This window comes from Mytilus trossulus, chromosome 11 (genome assembly GCF_036588685.1).
Source record: "Mytilus trossulus isolate FHL-02 chromosome 11, PNRI_Mtr1.1.1.hap1, whole genome shotgun sequence".
Classification (NCBI taxonomy): domain Eukaryota; kingdom Metazoa; phylum Mollusca; class Bivalvia; order Mytilida; family Mytilidae; genus Mytilus; species Mytilus trossulus.
Genome location: NC_086383.1, coordinates 22527022 through 22546866, shown reverse-complemented (window position 1 = coordinate 22546866; position 19845 = coordinate 22527022). Strand labels below are relative to the sequence as shown.

The 19845-nt window shown below is 31.3% G+C and overlaps 2 protein-coding genes across 2 annotated transcripts; one reads left to right on the top strand and one right to left on the bottom strand.

Moving 5' to 3' along the window:
* Positions 1-1973: 1973 nt before the first annotated feature.
* Positions 1974-3650, top strand: LOC134689855 (tripartite motif-containing protein 2-like). The gene has a single exon (XM_063549824.1). It carries the CDS (start codon positions 1974-1976, stop codon positions 3648-3650), a length of 1677 nt encoding a protein of 558 aa, XP_063405894.1.
* A 2419-nt stretch (positions 3651-6069) lies between these two features.
* LOC134690882 (ubiquinol-cytochrome-c reductase complex assembly factor 1-like) lies at positions 6070-19786 on the bottom strand. Its single transcript, XM_063551021.1, has 9 exons — positions 19633-19786; positions 15714-15806; positions 15143-15223; positions 14564-14636; positions 13674-13731; positions 10095-10203; positions 8171-8251; positions 6941-7054; positions 6070-6273 (listed from the first exon to the last, which is right to left on the bottom strand). Exons 1-9 carry the CDS (start codon positions 19717-19719, stop codon positions 6190-6192), a joined length of 780 nt encoding a protein of 259 aa, XP_063407091.1. The 5' UTR covers positions 19720-19786; the 3' UTR covers positions 6070-6189.
* Positions 19787-19845: the final 59 nt, after the last annotated feature.

Below are 19845 nucleotides of genomic sequence, written 5' to 3'. Positions count from 1 at the left end.
TAGTGGATGCCAGGCATTAAAACTTTTCCAAGTTCACAGGTAAATCTGTACTCAGAGTAATCTTTGGCATGTAAATACAGCCATATTTGTCCGTTTGATATGATGAACCTTAACTCTTTTTGTAATGCTGTTATTATGTACTACACATAATTGTTTAATTGTGCGAATCTGGATTAAAACGAAATGTAAGTGTCGGGTACACAACCATTGACCAATTTTAAAGGTATGCAGAATTCAATTATCATATAACCCGAGTTTGTCTTATAAAAAAATATCGATAACAAATGTTTATAAATCATTTTATAAAAGTCTTATGGTTATGCTCAATACTATCATTACGATTTGTACACATGAATACGTGTCCTTTGTTAATTTTTTAGCTTCTGTTTACGCTTTGTAAAGTTGTTTATATGTACACACTACACATCATTGTTTGATTGTACGAATCGGTGTATTTAAATCGAAGTAATGTCGGGTTAAGAGTCATTGATAAATTTCAATGGTATGAATATCAATTATCATTTAAATCGATAAAATTATATATATAGTATCATATTGAAACAACTGGGGAAAATATTGCACATTTTACTTCGCAGTACAATTTAGTTCCAAACACCATCCAAGGGTAAGCATTACTTTATACTTATAACATTTTGACATAATGGTACACTGATTTTGTAGCACATTTTGTAATTACTTAAACTATTTATATGTATTTAAGGTCGGGTTTCACACTTGGACAATGTTGCTTATACGTTTATATGTATACAATTGAAAATAAAGGCAACAGTAGTATACTGCTGTCGAAAGTCATAAATCGTTTAAGAGAAAACAAATACGGTTACAAACCAAAACTGGGGTAAACACATCAACTATAAGAAGAATACATCGAAACAACAGAAAACTTAAGTGCAACAAAAATCCAAAATGACAACGCAATAAACACACACAGCAACGAACTATAAGACTACAACACTTACATTTGTAGATCTGTTTTTAATATCTATGTTTAACAAAATGAATATATTGAAAATGTCCTTTTTGTATGGCATTTCGGCTTGTATGGTCATAGGTGCTTAATGCTATGATCATGTTATAAGCCCCTATAGTCCCTTCCCCTTATTATCATAAATCTTTGGTCGACTATAGTGGAGATTCACATTGATAGTAAACATGCATATTTAGAGTAAAATATGGTGCAACATTAGTACATATATGGTACAAATAAATGATATATTGAAATCAAAGTTATGATAATAAGGGGGGGGGGGAAATAAGGGGTATCATAACCTTAAGCGATTATGCATATTGTGTGACAAGCTAAGTAGACAACATATTTTGTGTTGGTATTGACTATCGACTACTTTTATGTTTGAAATATCAAATTACGGAAGTCAGAAGTCAGAAAATAAAATAAATATGTATTAACTTCATGTATTTAATAATGGACATCCGGTTGAATGACATGGGCTCTTTGCATCCTCTAGGTATGACTCGTCATCCTTTATCCAGTGTAAATTTAAGATGTGGTTGAAAGGAACATATCAACTCTCTATAAGATTGCTCTTTTTTTGTTCAATTATATATCTCCTATAACATGTATAAGTGAACTTATGACTGCGTATCTATTGTTTTCACCATGATGGGTCAGAAACATCTTATAATATTACACCAAAAAAATACTGAACTCAAAAAGGAAAATTCAAAACAGAAAGTCCCTAATCAAATGGCAGAGACAAAAGAAAAGATACATCAAACGAATGGATAACAAATGGTTGCCTTGGTACAGACATTTTTTAATGTATTCCATTGGTGGATTGAAACTGGTTTTATAGATAGTTAAACCTTTCACTTGTATGACAGTCGCATCAAATTCCATTACATTGACAACACATTATATAAAACTTTTACATGACCATAAATAAATAAGTCGTTAATAAGTCAATTTTTTTCTTCAGAAATAGCTATATAAAATGGCATCGCCAAGTAAAGACTTCTGTACACTTTGTAAAGAGAATGTCAGCAGTGATGCAGACACGTGGTGTGCTGAATGCGATGTCTTCCTGTGTGTAGAATGTGAGAAGCACCATAAAGGGACTCGATCATCCAAAGACCATACAACAATATCAGCTGAGAACTATCATGAATTGCCTTCATTTATAAAAGAAACGAGCAATATATGTAAAATCCATGACAGAAAGTTAGAACTATACTGTTCCGTTCATGCGTGCGCCTGTTGTCTCAATTGCGTCACTGGTGAACATCAAACATGTCAAACCATGAAGCCATTGTCTGATATTCTAGAACAAGTCAAGTCATCAGATGCAGTTCCTCAACTTGAAAAAGAGCTAAAAGATCGGGAAAAACATATTGAAGAGATAAAAGATTATTTGCGAAACAGAATAATTATAAATGCAATGCAGAAAACCGAGGCAATTCAGAACATCCAAGCCATGCGTAAATCGATCGATGATCACCTAAACAAACTAGAACAGGAACTTCTTAAAGATCTAGAAATTGAACATTCAAAATTGAAACCCGAAATCGAAACACTCTTGCACGAAGTAGATAAACGAGCAAAGCAGATAAAGAATTTGCAAAACGATTTTGCAAATATGACTAAATATGCAACTGAACTTCAAACTTATGTCGGTCTGAAACAAATTAAGAATATCACATCACAAGAGAGGAACTACATTGATGATTTAAAGCGTGGTTCTAATCTAAACAAACGTAACTTGCATGTGACAACTTCGCCTGATATTGCTTCCATTCTACATGATGTCAAATCATTTGGAGAAATTACAGTTGACACCCGTCCTTGTAATATTCAGGAAAATGTGGAAAGGAAAGATCAAGCTCAGTATTTAGTTCTTGTTCCAACGATGGATCAAATAAAGCCATCGTTCTCAAACAAACTAAATGTACCTTTAGAAAGATCATTACGTATTGCAGATTGTTGCATACTACCTGATTGCAATTGTTTAATTGCTGATTCAGTTAGCAAGGATTTGCTTTTGTTTAAGAATAATGGGTCATTTATTCGAACAGTGTTGTCATTTGAAAAAACACCTGGAAGTGTATGTTTTGTGAAAGATGGTACAGTAGCAGTTTCTTTTGATGGAGTAGTGGCCCTTGTTGATATAAACAAAAGTCAGGTTGACAAAACTTTTAAGTTCCCCGAGGTATATTGTTCTGGAGTTTCAAGTGAGGGTCACGTTCTGGTCATATCAATGCCTTATGAAAAAAATGTCATTGTCATGAACCTTCTAGATGAATCAAAACAGAACTTAGAAGGAATATGTGTGAATTACATTTCATTGGTCAAGGGTAATATCTACGGCACCAACTTTTTTAATAGCACGGTAAAGTGCTACACATTGAGTGGTGAATTGCTCTGGACATTTAAACACGAGAACATTGATAAACCAACAGGGATTGCATTAGATAAACATGGGTTTATGTATGTCGTTTGCAGGATTAGTAATAAAATAGTTGTATTTTCACCTGATAGAAAATCTTGCAGGACAATATTGAATCACGATAATGGAATGAAAGCTCCTCAATCGATTGATATTGATATGAAATCAGAACTTATGTTAATTTCAAGTTCAAAAGAAGATTTGGATCCGTTACTATTTAAACTCTAAATCACAGAATTTATCATTATTCTCTATATTTGGCAACAGCAAAATTAATACATTTACTTTTAATTTTCAAATTAATTGCATAAACAAATAAAAATGGCTTGGTATTAAATGTGTTGATTTCATTACTTTGTATGCATCAGGTCTGGTATTTAAACTAAAGCTTCCTCAATGTAACCAGGTTTACTGCATTTGTGCATGAAGACAAATTTATTGACTTTATCAAAATTTGCATTTCAACGGAGATAACTCAAAATTAATCAACACTTCTTATGAACCAGTATAAGGTCACATATCAAAGTGAGCTGAAGTTTCTATCAGTAGTCTTTAACGATGATGAAGAAATGCTTGTTTATGAAAGTTCAGTTTAGACAATACAACAACCACATGCTCCTTAAAAATATTTAGAAAGAAAGAAATAAACTATCCCAAAATAGAGTGAAAAGCATTCTACGAAATTTATAGGATTTTAGAGTGAATATATAAACTAAAAATAATTATCAAATATGTATAAAGGCAACAGTAGTATAAACTGCTGTTCAAACATCCTAAATCAATTCTGAAAAAAAAAAAAAAATAAGAAAAAAAAAGTTTTAACAATACACAAATACATCACAGCAGAATAACATACCTTGCGTCACATGAAAGAATATCATACTAAATGTTCCAGGGTGAGACCATTATATCTCAATTGTATGTTTTATATGTTCATGGGGCTTTTTTTAATTTGTTTGTATATTATTCTATATCTAAGAAATAATTCTGTCATGCCATGTTTTATGCTCATTTTAACATGTATATGCACTACTTCTATCAATATCGTCATACTGAGGAACACCAATAAAACTGTCCATTTCGACCACCAAAGCTGTTCAGATTACAAGTGATCTTGCAATTTCAATTGGGATGACAATTAAGTGAAGCCGTTTTATTGTAATTAGAACATGGCATTGTTTCCAAATTGAAAATATGACATATCAGAATGTGTAGTAAGTTCACCAGAGCTCAAGTGTATGTGTTTTATACTATGTATCAACCTGGTTGTCGTTTGTTTATGTGTTACATATTTGTTTTTTCGTTCATTTTTTTACATAAATAAGGCCGTTAGTTTTCTCGTTTGAATTGTTTTACATTGTCTTATCAGGGCCTTTTATAGCTGACTATATGCGATATGGGCTTTGCTCATTGTTGAAGGCCGTACGGTGACCTATAATTGTTAATGTTTGTGTCATTTTGGTCTTTTGTGGATAGTTGTCTCATTGGCAATCATACCACATCTTCTTTTTTATTATATCAAACCTCTTCATCTATGTCTATAATGATGATTATTCAATATATTATTATGATATAAATCCTAAATGAATTTTCAGCTTCCAGATTAAAACTTTTAATAAATATTTTTTTAGCCTGATTTTTCCTTAACCATTTATGAACCTGAAATTTCTAACTACTTAATGAGCCTGACTTTATAGAAATATTTTGTGAGCCAGACTTTTTCTAAACAAAATTTGGCCTTAATTGTTTCTAATTAATCTAAAAGACAAACTTTTTCGAAATACTTTGTGAGTCTGACTTTTTCTAAACCTTTTGTGAACCTGAAATATCTACCTATTTAATGAGTCTGACTTTTTAGAAATAGTTTGTAAGCCAGAATTTTTCTAAACAAATTTTATCTCAACTGTTTGTAACTAATTTATTAGACTGACTTTTCAAAATACTTTGGAACTTCTTATGTATATTGCAAGGTCAGCATGAGAAATTTAACCAACCTGGTGGGGTTCATATTGCTTAGTCTTTAGTTTTCTATGTTGTGTTTTATGTACTATTTTTTGTCTGTTTGTCTTTTTCTTTTTTAGCCATGGCGTTGTCAGTTTGATTTTGAACTATGAGTTTGCCTGGTATCTTTCGTCTGTCTTTGTGAAAATACTCATCAATATCTCTTATTGCCTTGTTTGCAAACTTTGTTTGGTTATTTGCGACGGCATTGTAATTAATATTGTCAAGTAAATTAAATAGATAGGCCAATAGTTTATACAAAGAGCTATAGTAAACAGTCTGCCTACTCTGCCTATCCATTGAATTTAGTTGTCAATCTTAATTACGATGTCTGATCAAACAGCCAAACAATGTTTGCAAGCAAGGCATTAAAACTCTTGGCCAGAATGTTATATCATTTTAGCTGTCACTGCCATTTACACATTTAGTCAAACATTTTAATATTTTCTATCTAAAATTTATTTTTAAAACAGTTCAACATAAATTTCTTTAAATATGTTTCATATAAAAGTCCAGAGATGTCTTTTTCTGCCAACAATTCTTATTTTTTAACTACTATTATCTTTATAAAAACAGACAAACGTATGTATCCTTATGTTATCATAATTGCATTTGTGATATACTGTCTATTAAAAAAGAGCTAAAATTATGAAAATAATAATTTTTATTTTAATAACAACATCCTTTAGTCTATGATCTACTGAGGAAAAGCTTCAATTTTCTAGATATCTAGTCCTTGAATTGAGGTATATTGCCTTAAATAATCTCATTGTTCTTGAAAAGGTAGAAGCTTTATCATTCCTGATCCCAATATGTGGCTGCTACTGTTTTCTTCTTCTAGATATTTAATCTGAAATGTATAATGTTAGTTTTTTGGACATAATTTCTCATGACGCTTCTTGGTTCTGTAGACTGTTTTGAGTTTAACACCATTGTAGATACATGTGATTTAAAAATAAAACTTTTTTTCTCAAGATTTAAAATTACCAATATGTGCTAATATTAAAATTTCAAGTGTTATTCAGTCATAAGTGTTAAACGGATAATAACAGTTTTATTCAGTCATTGGAGGTACTGGCAATTACCCCCCAAGAATCAATCCCAGCCTTCACTTTGTGATATGGTACCTTCTGGTAGTATTTCAGAGAGATCAATTCACTTACATACATTTTAATGTCCGGAAACTACAAAAAATGCTTGTTTTTTGGCCCCTTATTCCTAAACTGTTGGTATCATAACCCCCAAAATCAATCCATACCTTTATTTTGTGGTATTGAATCTTTTTGTAAAATTTCATAGAGATCAATTCTTTAAACAAGCTTATTGTTTGGAAACCAAATGTGTCTTTGGATAACAACCACCAGGACATAATAACATCATATGGAACCCAAAAAATGTTTGCAGTTGTAAAAAAATATAATTTAGTCCATAAGAGTTATGCATGCCCAGCTAACCCTTAACAATGAACTTCCTGAATTTCAATTGAGTGTACAGCATTAATACAATTAAGTTCTAACCTGTTTCCTGATGTATCCTACACATTGTGATAACTTTTCAGGATCTATATCTTTCTTACTGTACAACATGTTCCATACTGCACTTGCTAAATCTTTGTCAGTTCCCATGATTCCCTGAAAAAATGGAATACTTTTACACTCTGTTTCACCCCCATTTAGCTAAAGTTAACAGCAATACGTTAGTTTTAACAAATGGTTGGGTCAGAATGCTTAAAGTCTAAAAATCTGTCTAACTGTTGACATGTCCAACAAATGTTTGTTCCTCCAGACATATGCAAGGTGTTTGAATTTAAAGTTAGAAAAACACACACTTCTTTGCACAATTTGAACTATGATTATCGCATTGAAGAAAAATCTATGGTAAATAATTGTTTCTTTGCACTAATCGTCATATTTGTTGCATCTTTATCAAAAAAAAATCAAAAGTCACACTGGTTTTCTCTTTTGAATTGTTTTAAATTTTGTCATGTTCAGTCATTGCATAGCTGACTGTTAGGTATGGAATATGCTCATTTTTGAATGACCTGTAGTTGCTTATATCATTTGATCTCTTCTAGATAGATATCTCAATGGCAATCAAACAGCCTCTCCTTAACTATTTTACTGAAATTAGTAAAGTGCTAAAAATTGTGAATGCTGTGTGTGTTTGAGATAATCTCCAAGGCATATTTTCCTGTTTTCTTTTATTTATCTTTATGATCAACTGAGTGCTAGAAGGACCTTTTTACAAAATTCAAGATTAAGTTCTTTAATTAGCCGCAATTTTATCAGAAATTTTTGGTTTAAATCATAGGAATGATAGTCCGTCAGAAGGGGACGATAAATGGCTGACCCATGTTAAGAGAGAGCCATATCTCTTGCACGTAAAAGACACCCTTGTAGATTTCTAAAAAGAGTAGGCTAATGCCGTTACAAGGCAGCACTTGCACCTGCAAAGTGGAAAGGGATTAATATAAGTTGCAAAACTTGTTTCCCAATCCACTATAAATAAATATGTTTAAACTAATAGGAATAGACACAATATTTTCATGAAAATTTGGTATTTGGTATTTATTTATTGGCAAATCAGGAATTGGACACCCCGCCAACCCCTCAATCCTCCTAAACTTATTACTTCCTTGTTGTAGATGTGGGAGATATTAAAATGTGAATAAAAAAAGATTGGGGGATTTGTCAATGCCACATTAATCTAGGTACACAAAAATTTAAAAAAAAAATGTGTGTAGTTACCTCTTCATATGTCAACAAAGCAGTATAGAAATGGTCATTGAGTTTATATAAAGCATTTTTTCTTCCCGCCATACCATGTTCCTATATAAAAGATAATAATAATATCATTTGTAGGCAGAACATAAACAATACTGTGGATTCATTATTATTTGTTGGAAACTAATTTTCGTGGAATTCGTCGGTACAGTTAAACAAAGAAATTAAATGTTCAACGAATGATGAATACTCTATAGGTTTGAGTGCAGCACAACCACGAAATTAAATATCCACGAATATGCAAGTTTTCATTAATCCAAGAAAATTGGTACCCATGAAAATAAATGAATCCACAGTATATGTACATTGTCAAGAAATATATAATTATTTGTATGAGCTTTAGAAACTACATACGCCAGGTTTGCTGAGCTTTTCTCCTGTTTCGTAGAGAGTACAAATAAATTTACAGGCTAAGAACCATATAAAATGCTTATACTGCAATGCTTACCTGTTTTTTTTTATCATAATTCAACGGAGATGAACCAAACTTAAGGGGGCTCGCGGGTCTAAATGATTTTTTTTATTTAATATAAGATTTCGCTATATTTTTCTATAAATGAACTTGATCTTATCCTGAATGGAAAAATGAAATAAAAAAATGGGGTCACCGTTCATTTACGCTCACAATCTGCCTTCGAAAGAAGCATACATTTTTGTTAATGTCCCCTTTTTCTGTTGAACTAATAGGAGAAATAGCGGTAATATCGAAATAAAAAAAGAACTAAATTACAGAAATCGTTTAAATTTTACAATTATTTAGTTTATGTACAGCTTATTCGAAAACATCAATAAAAAATATAGGTCACCGATGAGTTAAAAAAGATATTTCTATTTTAATGCCAAAAAATGACATTTTTTCACCAAAGGGAGATAATTTAGAGCTTTTTCAATGATATCGACATTTTAAAAGTCACCTGGGGTCAACACGAATTAATTTTTTGGAATGATTTTTGTACCATATGATAAAGTTACAACTACTTAAGGTAATGTATCGAATTTGTAATGTAAAATAAAAGTTTATTTTTTTTCGGAAAATCTTATACCCGCGAGCCTCCTTAAACTGGATCTGTGACTAATCATCGTAGACTCACATACTAAAAATCGTCCCAATATGTGAAAGGTTTGTTTTTTTAAATCTGTTTTTGTGCTATCTTCATGAAATTTTAAAATGTTAAAAGCTTGAGCAAAAACCCAAAACAAACTCCATCTGTAAATTATCATAGTAGATTCACATACTAAAAATCAGATCAATATGTGAAGTTGTTTAAAAAAGTCTGTGTAGCTGTTTGTTTCAGAATGACTGAATGACAAATTGGCAGAATGACGAAAATGGTAAAACTGTTTTTCTCTAATTTTTGTGCTATTTTCATATTTCTGTATCGGTGTGAGAAAAATATTTCTCCTCACTAGTGAAAAATCAGTTCTCAGCAAATGATTAGTCAAAATTTGATTATGACGTCTTTATGTTTTGTTTTCTTTTGGCTTTTGATCTTTCCATAAATAAAACTAACATGTATTCTATTCCAATAAAATTGAGAAAGGAAATGGTGAATATGTCAAAGCGACAACCACCCGACCATAGAGCAAACAACAGCCGAAGGCAACCAATGGGTCTTCAATGTAGCGAGAATTCCCGCACCCGTAGGTGTCCTTCAGCTGGCCCCTAAAATATGCATAATAGTACAGTGATAATGGACGTCATACTAAACTCCTAATTATACACAAGATACTAAAATTTAAAATCGTACAAGACTAACAAAGGCCAGAGGCATCTGACTTGGGACAGGCGCAAAATTGCGGCGGGGTTAAACATGTTTATGAGATCTCAACCCTCCCCCTATACCTCTAGCCAATGTAGAAAAGTAAAAGAATAACAATACACACTAACCTTTATATTTCTACTTCTTACATCCACATCTGACCACATAGCTTTGACTAAGCCATTCCTTGAATGTCTGCCTTCTTCTCCTTCTTTGGCTAACCTATACATTATCATCCTACAACACATTGATGAGAAATACAACATTCTTAAAAGTACCATTGAAAATAAATGGCTTACATTTGTAACATAGTAAGTTTTAAGGACTTCCTAATAATGTCAATACATGTAATATCTTGACAAATATTCAGGCAAAGATTTGAGACAGGTGCTCATCTTGTTACCTCCCCCTCTCCTTAAAAAAAGATGTTATCTTAAGGTGGTACCTAACACTACAGGGAGATAACTCTGAAAAATCAGCTTAACATTTTAGTTATGTTGTGTTGTTAAGGGTTCAAGGGAATATTAAGCTTCTCAGTGATAAAAGTTAGTGATTGTCAAACTGCTATATAACCAGTTTAATTTTTTGGGTAAATTGGTTGATTAAATTTTTTTGCATTTTTTATATTTTTGTCAAAGGGTGAAAGTAAATATTTTGTCAAAATTTTATGAGAATTGAACAAGCCAAAAACATTTTAGTCAAGGTGTTTAGTACCACCTTAAGGTTAAAATTCAACTCAAATTTTGTGAAATATGGTCCTTCAACTGCTTATTCTTAAGAGCTTCCCCTAACATCAAATTCCAGGATAAGGACCAGATGTTCTTCAAAGCACTACAATATATATGGTTATGTATTCATGCAGATAAACTTCTTATAAATTGCACATATCTAACAATAGACACAATAAATATCTTTCTCTAATTCTTACAAAATTTATCCTTTTGAGGTCTATCTTTTTCATTTCATCAACATGTTGTTCATTTGATAGCAGTTCTGCATTGGTCAACCAGATGCTCCGCAGGGCATAGCTTTATACGACCGCAGAGGTTGAACCCTGAACGGTTGAGGCAAGTATGGACACAACATTCAAGCTGGATTCAGCTCTAAATTTGGATTGTGATTAAATAGTTGACACAGCATAGGTTTTTGACACAGAATGAATGTGTTCTAATGAACTTAAAATTTTTGTTTTCTCTTAGAGCAATTCACTATGCTGTTGAATATTAAGAAAATTGGTACTGTTAATTTAATTAATCCTCTCAAAAAAATGTTTGAAGAAATTTTCTTTTTATTTATGAAATTTCGAATGAGAAAAATTGAACCCAATTTTTTTAATCACATCCCCCTTTCCCTTATTCCAAAACTAATCTCAATTTAAATTTCTAATGATGTTTGCAACAATAACTTCTAATTTAAATACACCATAAAATATTAAGATGTAAAAAAACTGCTTGTTTTCACTGAATGGTAAAGATTAATTTAATTTATCAGTTGGTAGTAAAAAGTGAATATACATGGTATATTGTATATAACAAAGATTTAAGTTGATTCTGGATAAAGAAAGATAACTCCAATTAAAAAAAAATCTTTCTATTGCACAATATTGTACAATTAGATATTTCTTGCTTAGTATTCTGGACAAAGAAAGATAACTCTAATTAAAAAAAAAATTGATATATTTCACAATATTGTGCAATTAGATATTTCTTGCCATTGCACAATACTGTGCAGTTGAAAAGACTTGCTATTGCACAATACTTAATATAATAATTTTGGATCCTGATTTGGACCAACTTGAAAACTGGGCCCATAATCAAAAATCTAAGTACATGTTTGGATTCAGCATATCAAAGAACCCCCAAGATTTCAATTTTTGTTAAAATCAAACTAAGTTTAATTTTGGACCCTTTGGACTTTAATGTAGACAAATTTGAAAACAGGACCAAAAATGAAGAATCTACATACACAGTTAGATTTGGCATATCAAAGAACCCCATTTATTAAATCATTGATGAAATCAAACAAAGTTTAATTTTGGACCCCGATTTCGACCAACTTGAAAACTGGGCCAATAATCAAGAATCTAAGTACATTTTTAGATTCAGCATATCAAAGAACCCAACTGATTCATTTTTTGTCAAAATCAAACTAAGTTTAATTTTGGACCCTTTGGACCTAAATGTAGACAAATTTGAAAACGGGACCAAAAGTTAAGAATCTACATACACAGTTAGATTCGGCATATCAAAGAACCCCAATTATTCAATTTTGATGAAATCAAACAAAGTTTAATTTTGGCCCCTTTAGGCCCCTTATTCTGTTGGGAGCAAAACTCCCAAATCTATACCAACCTTCCTTTTATGGTCATAAACCTTTTGTTTAAATTTCATAGATTTCTATTTAATTATACTAACGTTATGGTGCGAAAACCAAGAAAAATGCTTATTTGGGTCCCTTTTTGGCCCCTAATTCCTAAACTGTTGGGACCTCAACTCCCAAAATCATTACCAACCTTCCTTTTGTGGTCATAAACATTGCGTTTAAATTTCATTGATTTCTATGTACTTACACTAAAGTTATTGTGCGAAAACCAAGAATAATGCTTATTTGGGCCCTTTTTTGGCCCCTAATTCCTAAACTGTTGAAACCAAAACTTCCAAAATCAATACCAACCTTCCTTTTGTGGTCATAAACCTTGTGTTAAAATTTCATAGATTTCTATTCACTTTTACTAAAGTTAGAGTGCGAAAACTAAAAGTATTCGGACGCCAACGACGACAATGACAACGACGACAACGCCAACGTGAAAGCAATATACGACGAAAAAAATTTCAAATTTTGTGGTCGTATAAAAATTGATTATGAGATAAAATTTTATAGTTTTTCTCTGAAATTCCTTTTGTGTTGTCATAAAAAAGGGAACCATGTCTGATGCAGTCACATAGAAAGAATGCATCTTTTTGCAGGTCGTCCAACAAGAAGGATGAAGATTGTCTGCATTTCATTTTAACTGAATCAGTAGAGAAACAAATTCCACCACCAAATCTTGTGCAATAAGATACTTATTCACACACAACAGGTAAAATTTGAATTTTTAAAATTTAACCGTCTTGAGTGCATGAATATTGTATCACACTTAATGCAGTGGTAGAATCTATGTTTAACCAAGTTCATAAAGGAGGATTTTTAAGATGTTCTGTTACTTTTGTTAATTGGAAAATATAAAACAAATAGACCACTTTCGAGTTCATCCGTCACCGGCAAAAACTCGACAATTATGCACGCCTTTATGACGTCATTTACCAGATAGAGGGGGTCGCCTGTATCCCTGCACTTTTTACGTTCATCAAGCGTCTTAGTGATCGTCTTTGTGCAGGATAAACTAGAAATAATGGTTGCTCTGTAGGTACTTACTGTCAATTCCCTAATGACAGCAGTGTTGATTGTCAATTTTCAGAATTCAATTTGCCGAATAATTCGTACAATATAGAATTATAGTTTTCCAAACACTCGCTCAACATTGGAAGGAAGTGACGACGCCCCTAAACGCACAAATGACGGTGATAAAGGCGCGTATAATTGACAAGTTTTTTCCGGTGACGGATGAACTCGAAAGTGGTCTATTGACCAATGACTGAAGAGTGCTCATACTAGTAGTTTTGGACAAGTAATAAATAAAGAATATGGTTGTTATGGTTATTACCTACCATACATGTAATTCTGCTACCAAATACCAAGAGTTAAAAGTATCTGGTAAACCTATTTCTGAAAACAAAAATCAAAAATTTTAATAACGTTAAACAAAGTTATAGCAAAATATAATAAAAATAAAATATAAAACTAATTTCAAAATATTGTATTTTGACACTAAATATTACAAAACTACTTCAATATTGCTATTTCCATTTTTTTTTCTAATATTTCACATAGTACAAATTTTCTCATGTTTTTATGTCTACATCTAATTTTTCAAACAAAACTGTTTCTGGTTTCTAAAGAATTTTACCAGTGAAATTCATATTTTAAATGTCAGCTTTTTTCATATGATATATAAATTCAGTTTTCAAAGAGAAAAAAGAGTTTAACTTTGTGCTGGTCCTGTGGCAAAATATGCAAGTTTTCAAACACAGTCCCTAGGACTTGCTTATCGAAATGTTGTCACTATTAGTTAACATTATAAGTTAAAAGATGCTTAAATCAAGTTTCAAGTGAATACATCATCTCTACTCTATCAAACTTTTAATCAAAAGATCTTTTTTTCATAAAATTGTTTTTGCCTCTTTTGGCACTTAAGCTTTTACATTAAATCTGAATAAATAAATAGATTCTCTTACGAAATGAGCACTCAAGGGAGATAATCTAATTTGCTAAGTAACAGATAATACATGCTCTTCATATTGAAAACAAACTTTTTATAGCATGCTGTTTGGTTTGAGTCGAGGCTCCGTGTAAGACCGTACCTTGATCTATAATGCTTTACTTTTATAAATTTTGACTTGGATTGAGAGTTGTCTCATTGGCACTCAAACCACATCTGATATTTGTTTTATATCCGTCTTGCATGTCACCTATATCAATAAGATTTTGATATACATACCTTCCATTAAATCTATGCTGTTGATTTGTTTACGATACAGAAAATACAGGTTAGTGCCACTGACCATTAAATGCTAAAAGATTAAATATAAAATATTTCTATTTAATATCATGTAAACTATGGTATTTGTTGGTACTTGTTTTGTGGTATTTGTAAGTACAGATGAACCATAAATGTAGGGGATCTAAAAGAACAAATCGATTATCTTAAATCTTTTCACAAAAACAAACACATCAGACTTCTTTCAAATGATATGATGTTGCTATGGAATAAACTTCTGTTTTATTACACAATAATTAAAGATTTGAGTTAATGCATTATTTTTCAGTGATGATTAACTGGCATGCCCTTGGTACATGTTTAGTCAAATTGTTCTAAAACATGTAACATTGTTCATTTACTGTAATTTAATCTTTAAATGATAATCTAATAAGATGGATGACATATTGTTTATTTGTAAACTCTTAAATGAAAAAGAGAAAAATCTTTCATAAAATCTGCTTTAAAATATTAAAATGTATGATATCTAGTTTGTGTTATATTATTTCGAACTGCTGAATTAAAATTAATATACTATACCTTTTTACTGTATTTCAATTTTCCTCTACCATATAATAACTTTTCTCTGAGTCTTGCAATGAAGGTTCGAGACTGAATATTCTGAAATATATCATGTATTTATGTAACAAATGCATTCTTATTCTTTTTACTTTGTATTTCACTCAAAATTTTCACTGCTAGAACCATATTTTTCTTTTAATAATTTAGATGAGGTGACAAAACTTATTTGCTGAAATGAAAAACCATGACAACACAAAAAATTTGCATTATTAGATCACTTCTCTAAGTAAATTGAATAGATCGCTGTATAAATGAGGATATACATTTTTATAGTGATTGTTTGACAACAGATAAATATCATGAACATTTCAGATTAATTAAATATCAAGAAATTAGAGAATGCTGCCTATGAATAATGCTATGTAATTTAAATTGATTTTTCTAATTTTGCTTAACCTTTCCATGCAAGAAGTCATAATTTTTGCAATTATAAAAAAAAAAATTCTCTCCAAAATTACAACATTTCTAAAAACATAAACATGATGAAAGAGACTTGAATATACATTTTAGTGCAAGTACATGTACTCACTGAATAAACTGGACATCTACATTGATGATTTGTATATGTTTGGTCAAGTGGTCTTGAAAGTGGACTAATGACAGTAGGCAAGTATCTACTAATCTGTAAAACAAAGAAAACATAGTCTAATTAGAGGTAAAGTATACCATTTTGTATGCAAGTAAGTGTTGTAATAACTAGTTCAGATGATGGACTATCTATCATTGAAAGCAAACACTGGACTCATTTATTTTCCTGGATACCAATTATTATATATATTGTGGACTAAGGAAAAATGTACCTTCATGGATACTTGATTTCGTGGCTTTTTTAAGTCTATTGAAAATGATAACATAGTTGAGCTTTTTTAATTTGTGGTTTACCGTAATCAAAGAATTTCAACAAAAATAGTTATCCAAAACATAAAAATGAATCCACAGTATTAGCAGTGTTTGCTTTAACATTATAAATTGTATTCACGTATTGATGAGTCATTCAACATTTTTTTTGTTCAATGTTTTAAAAAGTTGAACTAAGACATATTTTTGTCTTTACCTTGATATTTAAATCATCCTTAAGACTCGTTATCATGTAGATAGGAAAAAGATATAAAAACTGTTTGCTGTGCTGGTTGTAAAATAAATACATGAAATAATAAATATTTAATTCCTTGAACATGTTGAAACAATGTCAGCCAATGAATGCAATATGAATATCTCAGCACAAACTGTATGAAGTAACATGACAGTATATTTATCATGTTTACAGTGGGTCTCATTGGGGTCTAAGCGTGATGCTGGATTGCCGATTTTTTGTAAGCATGACACCTGAAAGTCAAATTATTGTGTCGTGAAAACGGGAAATGAGGTCTTGTCGGACCCGGGAAATTACAAAAAAAATGATAATTACTTATGTATATAGTGTAAGCGGGATACGGGAATCTGACAAAACATTAAGGGGGATCTTGGATCGGAACCCTCCAATGAGACCCCTTTATAGGGTATATAAGTCTCTTTTGCAGAATACATGTCAATGCATGTAACATCCCTAGTGATGATTTTGTCAATCAGGCCTTTTATAATTTGCTATGCAGTATTGGTTTTGCTTATTGATGAAGGCTTTAAATTTGTTTCAATTATCATCACATACTTGGCAACACAATTGGTATCTTTTATTCTTTTTAAGAAATCAGTAGTGGGTCTCATTGGGATCTATGCATCTAAATGTGACACGGGATTGCAGGGATTATTCCACTATAAAGTTTAGGGCCGCTGAGCGGCCCTTAAATCTACCAGCGGCCCCAAAAAAATGTTTGTGAATATAAATTCCCAATTCAGGAAAATAAAATAAAAATCGGTATATCCGGAAAAGTTTCAGTCACTGATTACGGCAACTATAATTTTTAATAGTTTGTCGTCAAAATGTAGTAAAATCCGGATAAGAATACTGACTACGATCGCATTTTATTAACAACGATTTAATTATGTCAACGTGAGGTAAACAATTTTAGCAGCCGGATTCAATTGAATAAAATGTTATGAGAGTATTTGAATTCACAAAAGTAGATCGCTCAGCAGGTTGATCACAATTGGTGTCACAGCAGACCTCGGCAAAGAACAAATTCAAATTTTGATATAACATTGATAAATAAATGTTAAGGGGCGCCAATCTTATAAAAGCAGATCGCCCAGCAGAGCCGGTTGTGAAACTTGATTAAAACTTGTTTTGTAAAAGAAATTACTTTATATTTTGCTCTACTTCCTCAAAAGACAACAGTTTGAGCGTTTTTGAAAATAATGTTTATGGCGGACCATTAATGAAATGAGGTCCCCTCTCCCCTGAAATACGATATCATCATTATGGAACTGTTTCAAAAGATATAAAAATGATCCAAATAATTTTAAAGTTCACTGGTGCCTGGTGCAATTGCTCAAAATATCTTATCAATTAAGTATATATATATCACCTTCTGTAATTGCTTTTCTGAATTCGACAATTGGCCAGTTCAATTTGAAATCCATTTGAATAAAGGTAAGTTTATAAAGATGATCTGTTGAAAAAATACCGAATGAATGATTTTTTTCAGTGGTTAATATGGCAAGCTGTTTTTTTTTTTTTAATCTAACTTCAAGATATCTCATAAACTTTATAAGATATATCTTAAACAATAGTTTGTAAGATATCTTATACAATAGTTTGTAAGATATCTTATAAAGTTTATAAGATATCTTACATCAGTACATAGTTCATGAGATATGTTATAAAATTTATGAGATATGTTATAAAATTTATGAGATATCTTTTATAGTTTATAAGAAATCTCATATAGTTTTCTTTAGCAGATATCTTATAAATTGTATAAGATATCTTATAAACATTATGATATACCTTGTAAACTATATATAAGAAGATTATTTAAGATATATTATTTCTCTAATTCTTCATTAATTTATCTCTTTCTGTACCCATTGTATAAAAAACATTTAATTAACATGTGGTTCGTTTGATCTCAATACTTCATTGGTTAAAATCTGATTATGACGTCAAATGTTCTTGCTTTCCTCTGAGTTTCCTATTGTTACGGCATGAAAAAAGGTGACCATGCCTGATGACGTCACATAGAAAGAACACATCTTTTTGCAGATCATTCGAAAAGAAGGAATAAATATGCCTGCATAATGTTAGAAAATCGTTAGAGAAACAGATTCCACCACCAAATCTCGTGTAATACGATATTTATCCACTCTCGACAGTTAAGTTTCACAAGATATCTTATTAAATATATAAAATACCTCATATAATATAAGATATCTCATATAATATATAAGACAGCTTTAAAAAAATAAATTATATAAGATATCTCATATATTAAATGAGATATCTTATAAAAATATATGTTATATAAGAGATCTTATATATATTATGAGATAATTTGAGATAATTTGAAATTTGAATAAATAGCTAAACTGCTTAAGTGTCATAGGTTTATGTTAGCTGGTATAAATGCCTTGTTTACCTAAGTTAAGATGATAGTGCATTATGTGCAATGGTATTCAGGTATTACAACTTCCCTGGTCTGATTCAAATAACTTCTTCAATCAGTGTACAGGTGAAACTTAATATACATTTTCCGTTTTTACAGGTCAGGAAAATGATATTATTACGTTTTAGATTGTATGCATAAAAAGTTCCCAATTGGAATAAAATATTCCCAATTTGATGTTCAAGGGACCCATTTGAAAACACCTGGAATCATCCCTGGATTGGCTGATTTTTGATTGAAAGCTTGACACAAAAAAGTCTAATATTTAAGCGTGAAAACGGGAATGGGATTTAGGCCATACCTGTTGTCAGTGTAGCGATAAGTGAACACAACAGTGGTCTCTCGTTACTTTACATCCTTGGGAAAATAAAAGTAAAAATGTCTGAATCGATGGGTCACTGTGAAAACTGTCTAAATATGGGAAAATAAAGGGTGGCAGGTAGGTGATGCTTAATTCAATGAAGAGATAAATGAAAAATGAACAAATTGAAACCCGATACAATTTATATGTATAGAATTCCAAGGCCGTTAGTTGGCACCAAAAGTGACGAAGCAGCATATCTACTTTGGACAGGCAAATATCCCCTTTTTGATATGGGACGAGCTCTCACGTCCCATGGCACCAGCTTGTCTGGCAAAACAGTCGTTGGACATCAGAGTAATCTCGGACCTAAGAACTCATCTTGCCAAGATGACTAAATCATTCAGCCATGGTGAGATAAACACCTTACCTGTTGTTAACAAAATAGATGTGAGTCTAAATTACCATGGTGGTAATACATTGTATCTGCCCCCTGTCACAACCAAGGGCATATATCTATCATGTCTATAATCTTTATATTAAAAATAAAATATCAGACAACTGTTAACATTTCTTAACCTGTTGAAAAGTCAACTTTACATTACCTGTCGGCTAACAGTAAACTGCAAAACAGGATTTCTGACTGAGAAAACAAATAACTGCCTTAAAGAATTCATGTTGCATAAAGTCATTGCATAAAATAACTGCACTCTTCAATGTGGAGGTTCCCTGAAAAAAAGAACCGGCGCTCACACCTGTGAAAATTATGAAAAATTGGAAGATATTTGTTGGTGTTATATTATTTGTCAATTTTCATA